We start from the raw sequence: 17,301 nt of genomic DNA on the forward strand, positions 1-17,301 counted from the left end.
GCAACAAGTAAAAAGACAGTATAAGTCATTATAATCAGTAATTATGTCCCCACTGGCTGAAACAAACGCCTCGTTTATAATGGGTTTTAATATTTTTGAATCGTCGCTCCGGCCGGACAGGGCATCACAGTATGGTGTTAAAGTAATTTTACTTTAAATTTAAATTTTACATTTTGGGTTCATTTAAAATTTTTAACCCAGTAGTATTATATTTTTTAAACAATAGTTGAAAAATGGCATCTTGGGTCAGACATTTAATCCAAACTGAGTCAAAACAATCTAAGAAAATATACAAAAAAGAGGGTCATACTTTTGATTGTTTTTAGACATTCTATTAACTATAAGTAAATTTGCAACTACATGTCAACTAGCGGTTTTTAGAGTATTACGAGACTGTTAGGTTAGGGTTAGTAGAATAATTTGACGTACTTGCAAAGTGACATAGTAGAATGTGCATTGAGGAGCATCAAAACAAAGTGTTAGCAGATATTACGCAGACAGTCACTAATACTCTAATGACTGCTAGTTGACGTAGTCGCAAAGTTACTTACAGTTAGTAGAATGTCTAAAGTGGACTATCAAAATAAAGTGCTACCAAAAAAGTATTTTTAATGGACTGTTAAATGGTTAAAGCGAATAAACTGTTGAACTACTTTTACAGTACCTTGACAAGGCCCATTAAAATGGCACTTCTGGTGTGAGACAATGTCTAAACAAATATGTATAGACCAACAAATAGAAAACAGTGCAGATGAACCACAAGGCATGCTTTCTAAATGCCAATTAAGTCATGCAAATACAATACTGGTTGTTCTCAGACATGTCTTGAAGGTGCTGGCAAGCACTTAGGAGACTTTTACATTCATAACTGATAATATTACAGGTTTCTTCCTAGTTGACTTTGACAGCAGGTGTCAGATGTACCGTTTCTCTACACCCACTGCTAATTAAACACTCATTAAAGGGTCAATTATCCAGGTGCCTCCAATTTTCTCTGCTGGTACAGTGTTTAACTCCAACATGAGCAGCTTTAGGAACACAAATATGGTTCGGGTACATTTTATGCTCCAGTGGACTCAGTAGGTAATAGAGTTGAATTGGAAAACAGGATGACATTCGTTCATATTTATAGACACCCATATAAAACACCATGATCATACTGATTTGTTTTCAGCTGCAGGGAGTCTGTGTATTGTAAGTTGTGTCATGTTAGGTCATGCTGGAAGAACAAGCTCTAAACTTGAGAAAATAACTATGAATTCTCTGTTTTTATTGTCTTCATGCTATGCAATACACTATATAACCTTTAAATACAGACCTACTTTGAGCTCCGAGGTTGTTAATAGATGGTATATGCTTTCGTTTTAAACAATTATGCTTTAAATAATTGTGTTTAACAGCAGAATACCTGGTGAAAAACTACATAACCTATGATGCTGTACAGAAAATTCAACCAATCAGAGAGCAATGTTGTGATTCTCCTCGTAGCTGGTTATATTGCTTTAACAAATACTTTTTAAAATCCCTATGGGAAAAAAAATGAATAGAAAAAATTATTAACCTACGTGGTGTGGCACTAATTCACTCTATAGGTTTGTGTGCACTTTGCCCTGTGCAAACACTGGTGGCAAAACAGTTGTCAGAACCTTCACCATGTGTATCATTATATATTCATGTTTACTCTCAACCTTCACAAATTTAAATCTGTTTGTGTGTGCACTATACAGTACTCGTTATATGCATGTGTCAAAAGGACATGTCACTCCTTGGCAGATTAAACTACAGTCATGTTGGTACATGACATCTTAACATATCAGACCATCATCCAGCACTGACCATCATTCTGCTTGTCACCACCAACTAGTAGAATCTGGTCTCCAAAATGTCTTGAGGTGACAGACTGGAAGATATATTTTGAGTCACTTTGTGAAGACAGACATAGTCATTGCATGACCGACCACATAAATTTTTATGTGGACAGTACAGTTCCCATGAACACTGCTTTGTATCAACAAGGACCTCATAGATTTATTATCAGTATATGATCTTCAGGCCTGGGGACTGGGGACAAGTGAAGTCTGCAGGTATAATAGTTCAGGAGTGCAGATTTCAAATGAGATATGGAGTGATAATCTGTGTGGAGGAACTTGGACAACACGTCAACATGTCAACACTGACCACCAATGATTCGTACTGTTTGACATATATACTGAATTATTTAAACAAAAGCAACACATTTTCACATTAAAGCTACTGTCACACATGGTGCCAGACCTCTTGAAACTGTCAAGGCTGGAGTTAACTATTCAAAAGTTTTGTGTTTTTGAAAGGATCTGATATTGATAATGATCACAGGACATATTAAATCGACCAATAAAACATTTCAAATGCTATAAATACATGTTTAATGCATGAAAACACTTTTGTCTTAAAATTCACTGCAAGCAGTTTACAGCCTCAAATGTTTCTGCCTCTCTTCTTTCCATTGTGATCACCATGTGAAAGTGGTAGTTTAGAATTTCTTAAAGGGGTCATATGATGCGATTTCAAGTTTTCCTTTCTCTTTGGAGTGTTACAAGCTGATTGTGCATAGATAAGATCCCTGAAGTTGCAAAGACTAAAGTCTCAAAACCAAAGAGATATTCTTTATCAAAGTTAAGACTCTGCCATGCCCCCCTAAAACGGCTCGTTCTAACACGCCCCACATATCTACCTCACTATGTGGAAATATTACCATAATTGCTACTGCTGCCCTTTCAGTGGTGCAATTACCTGGATATTACGAGAGATGGAGGACAAATATAATTTTTTTTTTCTTTTATCCCTGCAGCTTCTGCCAACAGACCCTCCAAAAAAGCCAGATCCAGTCACTTCAGAAACAGTGGTGTTTTGGGGTCTTCGATTATGGCAGGTTGTAGGCATTTTCTCCATGTTCATCCTAGCAATTAGTAAGTGTCTAAAAGTGTTTCAAAAAAAAAAAATCCATCATTTACTATAACTATTTGTTCACTATATTGTTTTTGAAGCTCAAAAACTCCAGTCTCCATTCATTGTTAACTGCATGGAAAAGAGCAGCCAATATATATATAAAAAAAAACAAAAAAAAACTCCTTTTGTGTTCCACAGAAAAAATAGGTTTTATGTTATTTTTAAGTATCATTATTATTGACATGAGGGTGACTAAATGATGACAGAATTTTAATTTGTGGATGACCTCTTTAAAATGGCAAGCTCTGCACATATTTGCATTCAGAATACACATGAATAGATGACAAAAAAAAATAATTATTTATTATTTACACATAGTGAATCACATTAAGCGATTTAATGAAATTCCCAAGAGGAAAATATCAATTACATAACAAAGAGACATGATATGCTGCCTGTTGTGAAGGAAAACTCTTTTAAATATTTCAAAGCTTTCTTCCTCATTTCACAGTAATAACACTGTGCTGCATCTTCAAATGCCGAATTCCACGAACAAAAAAAGAGATAGAGGCTCGGAATGTACAAAGACAAGCTGCAAAAACCTATGCCAACACACTGGAGACGGTGCCCCCCCTCAACGAGCTCACAGAGATGCCGGGAGGTAAGTGCCACACAGGCTATTTGCTCTTTAAGATTATAGAAATCTGACACTGTTATTGTCTGATTTGTGACCATCATCTTTGTTTTTGTCTGTTATTTTGGTCTGTTTAATTTGCATTATCCCATTGTGTAATATTCCCAGTATTACTTACATTCAGGGATTGAAATTAACTTTTTCACTCACTCACCATCATTTGGCTACTAAATTTTTAAGTTACCGGCCATTCATAACGTCTACTAGCCAAAAAAAAAAAAAAAGAAAAAAACCCACCAGTTTGAGGCTGTTTACACGGTAACCAAATACTTATGCGTGCCTCTGTAGGTGTGTTTTGTTTGTTTTTTGCAATATACTCGATAATGTCATGATGTCTCACGAGTTTAGTATTTGCGCTAAACCTGCGCAGATATGGCCTGCATGAACTTCCCCAAGAAATTAATGAGTGAACATAACTTACGAAAAGTAACCCGCCAAATTGGCTAGTGATTTGACAGCGTTACCCACCACAGCTGATTTTTACCCGCATTTGGCGGGTTGGCGGGTGTTAATTTCAAACCCTGCTTATATTAAACTATTTATTTTATTAAGTAAATGAATGAATACATACATACATACACTGCTGTGAATAGTTTATCAACCTATGCAGACATATGAATATTGGGGAAAAAATTATTAAATAAAGATATTTAGAGGCTATGTTAAGCAAAATTGTTGAAAAATCATAAGTAAAACCAGTAGTAACCTGATTTAATGGTTTATTGCTTTTGACCAGTAGGTGGCATTGTTATCAAATTGATGTGGTGTGTTCAGTGTGAGGTAACAATGACATAAAGTTTGGTGTCAATATGACAAAGCTTTGCAGAGATATAGCCTCAGATGCAATTTGGCAACATGCCATCAAATTTGTTGATGTAAAAAATGAGATCTATCGACATGAAATCCATAACCTTTTTCATAGCATGGTCTGAGGATGATCTGGTTTGATTTTCGGGAAAAATGGAGCAATGGTCTTGGAGGATTTAAAAAAGTAGTAAAAAAAAAACAAATCCAAATAGCGGACAGGAAGTTCGGTTGATTATGGCATAATTGGTATCGATGTTTTTGACATGATACAAGGAATATATCAAGACTATGACAATAGGCAAAACTAATCAAAAGCTATTAGCATTTTTTAAAATTTCATCACAACTTTTTTTACCACAAGGTGGCGCTGCCCCAAAACTTTTTTCAGTACCTTCATGGTATCGTGCTGAAGAGACATACCGAATTTCGTAATGATACACCAATGCATTCATATAATATAGCATTTTACAACAAATTTCTAAATGGCTGATGCACAAAATGGCCGACATGGGAATATTGGGTATTGTTTGACTTGGTATGCTACTCTGACTCTAAAGAGAGAAGCCTTGTGATTTTTGGCCAAACCGTTACGAAATTATGAGCAAAAAAGTCAATTTTTCATATCTCCTGACCACTAGGTGGTACTGTGCTGAAACGCTGCAGGTACCCTCAGGTCAGTGGTTATTATAACGCACAGCAAGTTTGGTCTAAATACGCTAAAGTGCTGCTGTGATATAGCCTCACATCTCTTTTGGCGAGCTCTTCATCAAATTTGTTTGTGTGTTCTGGTTCAATTTTTGTGAAAATCGGGCCAATATCTAGTAGGAGGTCAAAAATAGTTTTTTTTTTGTTTTTTTTGAAAATTCTAAATTCTCATAATGGAAAATGACCTTCGGTGATTAATGAAAATTTGTCATTGAAACATTTTATTCAGAAAAAAAATTCTAACACCTTCTGTGAAAAAATAAACACATACTGTCAGCTGGTATTGACCCTTTAGTAGAATAAAAACGTCTTGTTGGTGTATTTTAAAGTTGTCACGCTAAGCATGGCATTGGATCACTGGCTAAACAACTCTTTATTCAGAAGTCCTGCACTGTTTTTCTTCCTTAGGCATGCAGATTTGTGCAGATTTCCATCCTGATAGAAATCAAGAAAAGCCATGCATCGCCACTGAATTGTCATTTTTCCTTTTACACATTTCTTCTATATTTTCCTGTATTTAATTTCAAATCTTTTCTTTCAGCTGATGTGTCTAATGTCATCTGTCTTTTTTCCAGTGCTATTGATCTTTCCCTCGGCTTATCTGTATTCTCTTCCCTCTTTTCACATCTCTTGTGTGTTTACTCAGCTCTTGCGGAAGCGTCAGCTCTGCAGACAGTCTCTGAGCAGGTACAGGCTCATGATAGTGGACAACTTCCTGTGGTCAGGGAAGAAGATGAACCCGCCAATCCAGTCACTTAGAGCGATGCGCTCAAGCTCTCCTGTTCTTTCTGCCTGCCTGTCCTCAGCCTGCACTCCTGGATGCCTTAGTGTAGAAAAGACCATCAAGACATATTATCATCATCATATTTATGATGAAACTGGTGAAATATGCTGCTCGCAGTGTCTTTGAGGCTGTTTTGTTAACTTAACTTTCTGCTGTTATTATGCATGATTCGTTGGTGTACAGTTTTTCTAAGAAAAACAAAAATAATTGATGTACCAGATCCATAAACTGGACCTTTGAGGACCACTCTCCCACAACTGAGAGTTTAAAGGCTCATCAGCAAAATTAATTTAGTTTATATATATATGTATGTATGTGTGTGTGAGTGTGTGTGTGCATGCCAGTTTTTGGAAAGCTACTCACATTCAAGTCACATTTATTTATACAGCTCTTTACACAATAGATATAGTTTCATAGCAGCTTTGCAGTAATAAACAGGAAAATGACAGTGTCAGAGTTGCAAAGTTTATCAATTATGAACCGACTTTAATTTCAGCTGTAGCAGCTCTGCAGAAGAAAACAGTCATTGTTGCACACACAGAACATGCTGGCTGTTTTCTGGTGGCACATATTTTATTTTGTTGTCACTGCATTTGCTTAAATCTGCAAATTTTACCATATAAAACCTGAATTATACAGCAGATCATATTGAGCAATGTTGGCAGTGTGACTTCTTTGTAAATAAGTGAAGCAGTCCTTGACATTCACTATAGAGTCCACTAAAGCGCAGCATAAGAACGTAACAGCCTTTCAAGCATAAACCACTTATTGAAACAATAAGGTTTCTTTGACACATAAACTCATGAATTCTCTTGACATTCAGAAAGGTTGAGGTAGACTGAAATCATGTAAGAATATAAAAGTTGGTCTTGCTTGTATCACTTGGCAGCTTTGTAATAGCACATATTTCTGAGTACATCGCCAGTAAATAATATTAATATGTGATAGACTCGTATTTCAGCATAAATCACATTATTAATCACAGTTGTAAGTTGCGCTATGCTTTGGAAGACACACTTTGTAAAGACTCTCTCAACACAACACAAGTCAATGTTAATATCTCTCTTTCTGAAAATGCCTTTTAATGCATCTTCTGTAAGACAGGTCCATATTGTTTTCCAAACACAAAAACGGGTTGTGAATTCTGTTTCATGTTGACTTTATTTAATACTGTGTGTGTCTGTCTCTGTCCCTTTTAAACCTGAATAAAAAAATAACCTTTAACTATCTTTCTGACCAGGACTGTATATCTTGCATATTGATGTCTCCTATTTAAAACATTTACATAATTATGAATATTGATATGATTAGTGATGCCTGCAGCTGCATGGCCGTATGCTGTGCATACCGTGAGTCACAAGTCACTTTGCAATCTCTTGTTTCTGCTTCTTCTTCATTGTGTTTTGATCCAGAGATTCAGTACTCTTTGAGAAGATGTGTAATAGCGCCTCCTACCATATAAAACAGTGAAAACATGGAAAATTCCATCAATCACTGCAGCGTCTTTTGCAGCAGTGTTCAGATTGTTTCAGGACTAAAAGCTTATATTTGCTTATATGATAATTTTGTCAGTTTTTAAGAATACTAAACTACAGACATGGAAAGCCATAAAACTTCAAATGGGGTCTTTAACACATGAAGATAAAAATAAAAACCCTCCTCAAGCATCGCATGCAAATTTCTACATTGGTCCACTGTGGCACTGTCACATTATGGATCGTCTGTCAAAAAGAAGAATATTTGTAGCCTCATTGTTTCAAGAGGATCATGGTTGATAAAGCATTCTTTGACAGACTGTAAATAGGCAATAATTTTTTTACAGCGCAACAGGCCTCAGAAAACTGCAATATGCATGAGATGGAACTCAACATTGATGTTCCATCTGCGCACATGAATGAGGTGTGGAGAACTGTACGCACACACAGTGCCAAGGATAACGCAGTATGGTTGAAACAAACAAACGCACTGAGGCTCGCACTTACCAACACGAACCCTGACTTAATTATATTCATCATTAGAGCTAAAAACATTCTAATGGGACTCTCCCAGATGCCACGGAGACCATTTAGCACAGGAAGAGCCCCTCATCAGGTGCCATGCGATTGCCTGTTCTTTATGTTCATAGATGGAATGCATCACACACTTGTGGCTTCGTTCTGTGGACATGTGCATTTTTCACAGGCAGCTATGCAAATAATGTCAGTGGGTTTCCCCTTGGCTACATATGGATTAATTAGGTCACCCATAAAAAAATGTGATTGAAATATCAAGTCAAGTCAAGTCACCTTTATTTATATAGCGCTTTTATCATTCAGAGAGGAGCATCCTGATTGTGTGGTTTACGATCACATCTTTCACTCCGTATGAAGCACGAGGGTATACTGTATTTGTGATCAAAACTTGCACGCTGTTTGTCTGTCGTAGTATGCTTTATGAAGTGAAAAAAGACTGTCATAAAAAAAGTTATTCACTCTTTAACTTTAAAACAATTGAATTCATACAATGTCTTTAACTGGTAAGGAATTATCCTGGATATATATTATCTGATTACACCATAATTACCATGTATATGTGTTTATACAGAGACATTTTTCGTTCATTGTTAAGAAAGCTACTTTTGACACTGTATCTTTGACAAACTACAAGCTCATTATTTAAAGGGGTCACAAATTGAGAAATCAAATTTCCCCTGATCTTTTGACATATAAGAGGTCATTGGACTATTAAAACACAAGGTTTGAGTTCCCTAATTTGCTGCTTATTGATAGTAAGTAAGGTAGTTGTTGTAGTAGGTATGTTTAGGTATGCTTAAGGAATCTAGAAAATGGCCATGCATTAACGTGCTTTATAATTACTAATAAACAGTAAATATGCATGCTAATAAGCAACTAGTTAATAGTGAATAGTGTTCCCTAAAGTGTTACCAAACATTCTGTAAATTTCAGAGGCCATATTCGCAAAAAATCTTAAGGCTAAAAGTTTCTCCTCTTAAAAACTCTTAAGCAACTCTTAAAAATTATAGGGGTGTGTCACTTCTAATTTTATGGCTCATAAATTTAAGAGTAATTCACAAAGCATTGTAATGGTAAAAGTGTCTCCTAAACCTAGGACAGCTTAAAAGTCCTCCTGAGACTTCTAGGATCCCTAAGAGAAACTCAGGAATGATCCGAGGCATGACTGCTGTTTTCGGTGTGTCTTGCACCCGATTAAACTTATTGGAATATTACAGTGACATCAACTTTTACAAAGGTATCACCTCAATCATGAAGGTGTTTTCTTAGTACAGTTTGCCTTTCAGAATATGTAGTTTGTGCATAAAAAAATGTCCGTCAAATAACATACACCATACTGTTTCCATCAGGAACTAACATATGTTGAACTATGTTAACTAACACGGTGAAGTCTTTCAATTGGATTGGCTTTTATTCTCTTTAGCATCCAGTGTGAAGTATTTTCCTCAGTTCCTTAATAATTACAATTTAATTTCAGCAAGTGAAGACCAGATTTATAATCATATGCGTTATGTATTACGTACGTTACTCTCTTTGACAGACAGCATGCTGACGCCGCTATTTTCTCCTTCTTCTTGGAAAGCGATGACGTAGTCAAAACATCTGGTAGTGTAGGTTTTCCAGGTAATGCATGCTCTCGCTGGACCTCTGCTTCCCGTAAATACTACTATGTGTTGTGCACGTGATTTTTGACAGACATTGTTGTTGTGATATTCAAATGATGTGGATTTGAAAACAGATGGATTCATAATTATTTATTTATTAGCCGGCAAGTATTTAGTGAAGTGATTGACGCCCATGAGTGTATCATGTCGATGTTTCTACATATAGTTCTAGGCTACTAGAAAGTAACATCATTACATCATCTTAAAAAAACTGGAATGTTTTCAAATAACCTGAGACTACTTCATAACTGTGGAGTTTTGGAAGTCAACACTGTTGGTTTGGGTTTGTGTTTCCATTTAGAATAAAAAATGAAAATAGTTCAGTTGTATAAATGCTTATTTTAGTTGGTTTGTCTCTTTTGTCAAGCTTGTTCTTGGATTCTAAGCAGTAGATTGTTGTCACAAAACTGTGCATTAAAATCAGTTTGAAAACTTCCAAGCTTGCAGAAGTGTTTGCTGAAGTATTTCATTATCCATGTTTGCCTTCCATGCTTTTAATGAATTACCCAGAGCATGACTGGTTTCAGGCCCAGAACTGCTGGAACAACTGAAGAGCAGAGACAAGGAGTTGTCTCAGTAATTGTCCAAGACGGGTCTCACTCACACTCCTTACTAACCTTGAGATTCAATCTCTGACCTTTGAGCCCGCAGGCCAAATCATTAACCTCACGGCTATCTGCCCCACGCAGGTTAGATGTTATTTAGTAAATTGAAGAAACAGAAGCCATGGAATCCATTTAGGTTGTGCAAAATGTTATAAAAAAGAAAAACTGTAGGTGCTGAAAATGTATTTCGAGTAAGGGTGTAGGAACCATTATTATATTGTTGTTAGGATGTGTTAAATTGATAAAAAGTGAATTACTTTTTTAATCATCAAAAAATCCTGAAACAAAGTATCACAGGTTATGAAATAAATATTAAGCAGCACAACTGTTTCTAACAGTTATTTTTGTGTTATTTTCGATCAAATAAATGCAGGCCTGATGAGCATAAAAGACTTCTTTCAAAAACATAAAAAATAGTCATGTGTCCAAAGTTTTGACTGGTACTGTATAAGTAAAAATATACACAATCTATAATTAAATGTTGTACAGGAATCATATTAGTTTCAAGTGCTTTTTATTGGGAGTGGGGGGCCTCCAAATGTATTCAAACAGCCCTGCCTGTATCTGAGTTGTGAATCATGCTTTTTACATTCATTTTAATTTCATTTGTGCAGGTCTTAAAAAGGTCTTCAAAAAAGTCTTAAATATGAGCTTAAATATCCCGCAGATACCCTGGTCTGCAAAAACCATCAATTTATGTTTTTAGGTATATAATTGTCCAGACCTCGGCTGGTGAGGAGGGTTCATTACTGGACCTCAAGCAATTTCAGTTGAAGACCCCTGCATTACACTCTCTCTCTACTGCGCATAATAGCACATAATTATGTGATGAAGCAAGATTAGCGTGAATGCATCGCGGGTTTGATGTGAGTGTGAAACTAAACCAACAACTGCAGAGGATGCCATAAACAATCACACACACATTCAGAAAACATGCTGGAAACAAGTTAACAATGAGCTAAATCATGCTAAAACATGTTAGTATTGTGTTAAACCATGCCAGTACATGTTAGCAATATGCTAAAACATGCTAATATGTTAAATAATACCACCAACATGCTAAAAAGTGCTAGCAATATGTTAAATCATATTAGCATGCTAGCAACATGCTAACTATTAGCAATGTGTTAACATATTTCCACATACTAAAGCTTGCTAAATCATGCTATCAACCTGTTAAACATGTCAACGATATGCTAGCATTGTGCTAAAACATGTTAGCAACATTTTACTGACCTTCTCTGAGTAAAACCTTCAAACTTCAAGCTTTTAAAAGTTATTTTAAACTTTCAGACAAAGCTTTGTCAAGCCAACATCAAAGTTTGTCTTCAAACTTTACTCCTATAGTTGTAAGATTAAGCCGAACACACACTTTGGTTACTATTAAAGGTCGTTTTTACAGCCTTGTGTTACACCAAAAGATCTATTTTTCCAATGAAGTTCCTCATCATATGTCCTGTATTTGTACAATTGTGCTTCAAAGTTGAAATAAATAAATGGAAAAAAGAAAAGCATTGGGTCCCAGTAATACGGTATATTTCATTTGTCAATATTTATACAGCAGGCATTTTTGAGAAGATGAAGCTCTGGTCTGTAATTACAGGGTAGGCGATTTCCGCTCATTGCTGTTAGACACAGAACAGTTGTTAGATGATTGCAGTGTTTTAATGCTGACTTACACAGACAACATCATCCACACGGACATGCAGCAGCTGAAAAGCTCAACGGAAACCCCTCTGTTCTCCTTTAGGATTGAAAAGACCTCCTCAGGACTACAACCTTTGTCATTTCGTAGCAAATAATACGGTACTTTTTCACCACAGCCATTTCATGTTAGACATTTTAGTTAGGATTTTAATAATGTAGCCAGGACATAGTGTTACAGTTATAAGAATTTAGGGGAAATTGTGTTTAACTTTCATGAAAATAACAATGACGTCATAATTGAAAAAAAAAAAAAAAAATTATATATATACAGTATATATAGAATATATGACTCAGGCATGATCTTCTCCCCAAAATGAGATGTAAATAATCAAGAATCATCAGAAATAAAATATCCAAATAACACTGTCTACACAGTATAGAGATGTAATATTTTCCATGCCTTTCACTGCTCTTTCATGCTCGGATATGTTTTTATTTTTTAAGACATGAACTGTGGCATGTATTATTTTGTATGCGTGACTGTTGTGCTAATAGCTGCTGAATGAATGGAAAATCTGTGCAAATTACAGTTTTCATACCCGATGACACATCGCATTGCATTTCTACACCTTCGTGACAGACAGAATGGACACATGTAAAGCCTATGTGAGCTTTCAAATGGCTGCTGCTCTGTGTTTGGAAATATACAAACATTTTTCCACCTGAACAAACACTTTGAAGGCGACATGTTTAAATGTGATAAACTACTGCATAAGAATTGCTTATTGAAAGTTACAGTATTTCATTTATTTGTTGAGTTCGTTACTTTAGCTCAAATTTTAGGTTGCTCATCCGTCTAACGTGTGGATTCTGTCATGTTTGGTCCAATTATAAATGCATGTTATTAAACATTACAAAAATATTATTCTTTCAAGCAGCATGTGTGTCTCACAGAGCTTGTACACGTCCTAGTATCAATCATCTGCTAAGAATGGCCCCTCGGAGCAGGAATGCACTGGGATTGTGTGCAACATGCGGGAGGGAAAATATTACAGTTGGAACATTTTCCCATAAAAATGTTTGATGGAATTCAGAGCGATTTGGACAATCTCAAGCCTCTGTGAGCACGTTTGCTTATATACGAGAAACGGCTTTGTTAAAATCTCAAAATACAGTTGCTGAAACTTCACGCTTTTATATTTAATAAATCAATATTATTATATAGATAGTATAAAAGGATGAAGAAAGCTGATTGTATGTTTTGAAAATGCTGTAAGTGCTATAAAATCGTCCTTTTGTTGCCCTGGGTTTTGCCTGTGTATTAGGCCAGAGACACAGTATATTTGTCTTCAGCCGGCTGATCAATCTGAAACCAATTAACTGACATAACAATGCTGTCTGCTCCATTTGGACATCTTTCCTAACATCTCTATCAGTGTTTCTCCTGTCTGCTCAATATGTTGTGGAGAGCTTGTTAAAAGAAGGGAGCGTGTTGTAAAAGATCTTTTTAGACAGAAAGAACATTTTTAAAATAGTAATAGTAGTATTTATTGTTGTAGTTTGTGAATCATGATGTGCGGAGTTGTGTAATTTTCATTGCTGGAACAGGGTCTTGATGTGACCTTTTGTTGGTATAATAAATGTACTTTTTCATATTTATATATTCATATTTATATCAATATTTATATATTCATATTTATATATATATATATATATAAAAAAAACGCACTGGTAATTTTCTGCCAGGACATTATGCAGAAATTTGACAGACATTTCCGTTAACCATAAAGCACAAAGCAATGGAGTGCAACATTCAAAATATAGGTAAACCACCTGTAAAAAAATAAATACGGAAAATAATGAACTAATTTATATGCACAATAAAAATGGTAAACCTCTGGCAAAAAGCCTCAGCTGTATAACAAAATAGACATACACAAATGTGACTGGCATCCAGGAGTGTAACGTTGCTTCTGTTTCGGGTCGATTTGATCCCAGTGAAAACATGGTAGAAAAATGCCGTTCAGTTAAAATGCATTTGTTAATATTTTACACATAGCATCTCTGAAAACCAAGTACAAGTAAAAAGTAAATGTGCACATGTAATGTAAGATTTTTTCCATCGTAGGACAATGGAGGGCAATTCTGCACCGTACTGTATCATTTCTCTCATCTTTTTTTTTTTACATTTACTGTCATTCGGTGGAGACTATACACTGCAAAACATGTTTTTTGAAGTTGTAACTAAAGATTATTAGAGTGTGTTTTTCAAGAAAATACTATTTCAGTCTTTATACTTCCAAATTACAATTAATTCAGTGTCACTTGCTGTTTCCTTGTAATTATGGGGGAAATTAGTTCAATATTTCACCAGATATATCAGTACTGTTGACCCAATCCTGCTCTTTCTTTCTTTCTTTGGTTTAGCGGCGAAGCCTGAGGAGAAGGAGGAGGTGCCAACTGTTGCGGGAAAGGTTGACGCAGAAAAGGGAAAGAAGAAAGAAAAAGAAGGCAAAAAGGAAGGCAAGGGTGCAAAAGAAGGAAAAGAAGGGAAGGGAGAGGAGAAGGATGAAACCACAAAGAAGAAAGGGGAAAAGGGAGAAAAAGGAGAGAAAGGAGCATCAAAGAAAGATGCGTCGGATGGAGGGAAAGGTAAAAAGGGAGGTGGAGAGAAAGGAGGCGAGAAAGGAGAAGAAAAAGGAGGGAAAGGAGGTGGAGCCAAGGGCGGTGCCAAGAAGCCTGCAAAAAAGTGAACATTTAGTCACCTTAATGGTGTGTGCTGAACTTTCACTAGCCATTTTTTATTTTTTTGTAAGAAAATGTATAAATGTACAGCATATTTATTTTATTGTAAATTGTAAATATCGACAATAAATGATTCTCTGTTAATTACACATTTTCATTTATTTTTCACGTGATACACATCAGCACTAAATAATACAACACTGGTGTACATAGAAAAGTTAGGCTGCATTTATGTAACAGAACATATAAACAACATCAACAACAAAATATTTCAAACATTTCAAAATATTTTGAAGGGGGTCCACTGGAGAAAGAAAGCAAATGGTGACAATTTTCATTTTTTGGGTAAAATATTCGTGTCAAAACACTTCTGCTGAGGACATGAATGATGGGATGTAATAAAACTATGTAATAAAAAGCACATGAGCAAAGCAGAGATTAACAGTTATTGAAAGCAGTAAAACAAGATCAATTTCTTCTCTGATTGATCTGTCATGAAACCTCACTGTTTAACAGAACTTGCACATCCATCATTCAAGCAGTTATTGCCAAATCATTCGCTGTTAATAGCTAAAACAAAGTCTCAAATGTTATTGAGTACCAAGGCATAAAAAGTGCAAAAACAGATGACATTTTATAAATAATACAGCTGAAAAGAAGAGATTACATTTAATGGTAAAAAACTTGATTGAAAAGTTGTTGCTTTGATCTGTCCTCAAATTTCAAAAGTGTCATATAAAGCAAAGCAGAATGCATATGTATATTTTTTGTTAAAGTTTATTTTGTTGAGCAAAGGATCGAAGTTATTGACTAGCAAAAAAATTATTGCTGGGAATAATTTAAAAAAAATTTTTTTTTTGGTAATATTTCAGCATATGTACTGCTGTATACTGAACTGCCAGCATATGACATCATAACCTTGATTACAGTCTTTTCATAACATTCCAAAACATATGCAAATGAACATTTAGCTCATAACTGGATGGACATTTTTATGTATTGTGTAAACACAACATTGACGTATATACATGGAATAATAAAAAGCAGCATTATATTATACATAACAGACCATGAGCCTCTAAACCTCTAATACTGACTTCAGATAAATACCAACAAATAAAGGGTTCATTACCCGATATACACATTTGTTCTTCCTTATGGCTATATATATATATATATACAGTGGGTACGGAAAGTATTCAGACCCCCTTAAATTTTTCACTCTTTGTTATATTGCAGCCATTTGCTAAAATCATTTAAGTTAATTTTTTTTCCTCATTAATGTACACACAGCACCCCATATTGACAGAAAAACACAGAATTGTTGACATTTTTGCAGATTTATTAAAAAAGAAAAACTGAAATATCACATAGTCCTACTTATGGCTATATATATATATATATACATATATATAAAAGATTTTCAGCTTTTCATATACAGTAATGTATGACTGAGGATTGAGGCATGAGTAGGTATAATAAAAGGCTTTTCAGGATGAAAACGCTCATTTATTAACCAATGAAGATAATGTATAATAATGTACAGGTGCTTTCAATGAACAACTCGAATGGCGCCTTTAATGGAGAAGAATTCCCTGAAAACTCTTACAGTACAGATCATAATGCTGCTGCTAACTGATTTACTCAGTATTTTGTTCATCCATGGCCTGACACTTGAAATATATAGTCTAAAAATGAAACCAAATAACAGAAAACACCAAAATAAAAAGGTATACTGGGTGCTGCCAAAGGATATATTATAAGGCAATATAATAATTTTCATGAATGCATTATTAAAATCATAATATACTTATCAGTATATTTATGAAAATATTTGAGTCATTCCTGCAGAATGCAAACTGTAATGATCTGTTAAGTGTTATATAATGCAATAATTAGTGGTGCTATTACTGTAGAGTTAACGATGCGAATGCACTCCTTACCTTTATTATTAAATGTCTGCTTATGTATAACTCGTCCTGCACTGTTTGTGCTTCGGATATGAATGATTCCTCATATTATATGGCTTGTTATTAATAATTATTGTATTGCTGATATATAGTATTGGGGGTAACGCATTACAAGTAATGTGAGTTACGTATCAGATTCCTTTTTTCAAGTAACTAGTAAAGTAACGCATTGCTTTTTAATTTACAAGAAAATAGTTACTTTTTCAGACAAGTAAGGCCAGTTACTTTGTTTTCCCATTGACTGACAGCACAAAAACAGATTCAGTATTCCTCAAAATGAATAAAAAACAGTGAAGTGCAAACTCAGAATATGATGCAAACCTGCAATAATTAAATAAAGCAATAAACCCCGTGAAGCCGTGGTTTACAGTGAATTTATAACAGCAACACTTTATTTTAAGGACCAGTTCTCACAATTAACTAGTAGCTTATTAGTATGCATATTAATGCCTTATTCTGCATGACCATGTTCTAGATCCCTTAACCCGACTCAATACCTAAACTTAACACCTACCTTACTAACTATTAATAAGCAGCAAATTAGGAGTTTGAGGGAAAACTCTTAGTTAATAGTTATGATCAGATTAGATGATGATTTTCCCCTTTGGATAATAAAAATGGGCATTGAAAAGCTTCCCACACATATTGAGGGTTTGGATTATAGAGATTTTGTGGTGGACTGCTATTTTTTATAAATACTATTATTAATAGTTTTATAAAGTACTAGGATACATTTGCTA

At 35.0% G+C, this 17,301-nt stretch overlaps 1 protein-coding gene across 1 annotated transcript in view; it reads left to right on the forward strand.

The window, feature by feature from the left end:
• The window catches only part of LOC107708584 (transmembrane inner ear expressed protein-like), a 36,853-nt gene extending 22,254 nt beyond the window's left edge, over window positions 1–14,599 (forward strand). Inside the window, exons 4-6 of the mRNA XM_016512847.1 lie at window positions 2,831–2,948; window positions 3,440–3,589; window positions 14,274–14,599. Of these exons, the coding sequence (XP_016368333.1) occupies window positions 2,831–2,948; window positions 3,440–3,589; window positions 14,274–14,599 (594 nt within the window). The remainder of the gene's footprint in view (window positions 1–2,830; window positions 2,949–3,439; window positions 3,590–14,273) is intronic.
• Window positions 14,600–17,301: the final 2,702 nt, after the last annotated feature.

Source organism: Sinocyclocheilus rhinocerous, unplaced genomic scaffold (genome assembly GCF_001515625.1).
Source record: "Sinocyclocheilus rhinocerous isolate Xijiao unplaced genomic scaffold, SAMN03320098_v1.1 scaffold25, whole genome shotgun sequence".
NCBI lineage: Eukaryota > Metazoa > Chordata > Actinopteri > Cypriniformes > Cyprinidae > Sinocyclocheilus > Sinocyclocheilus rhinocerous.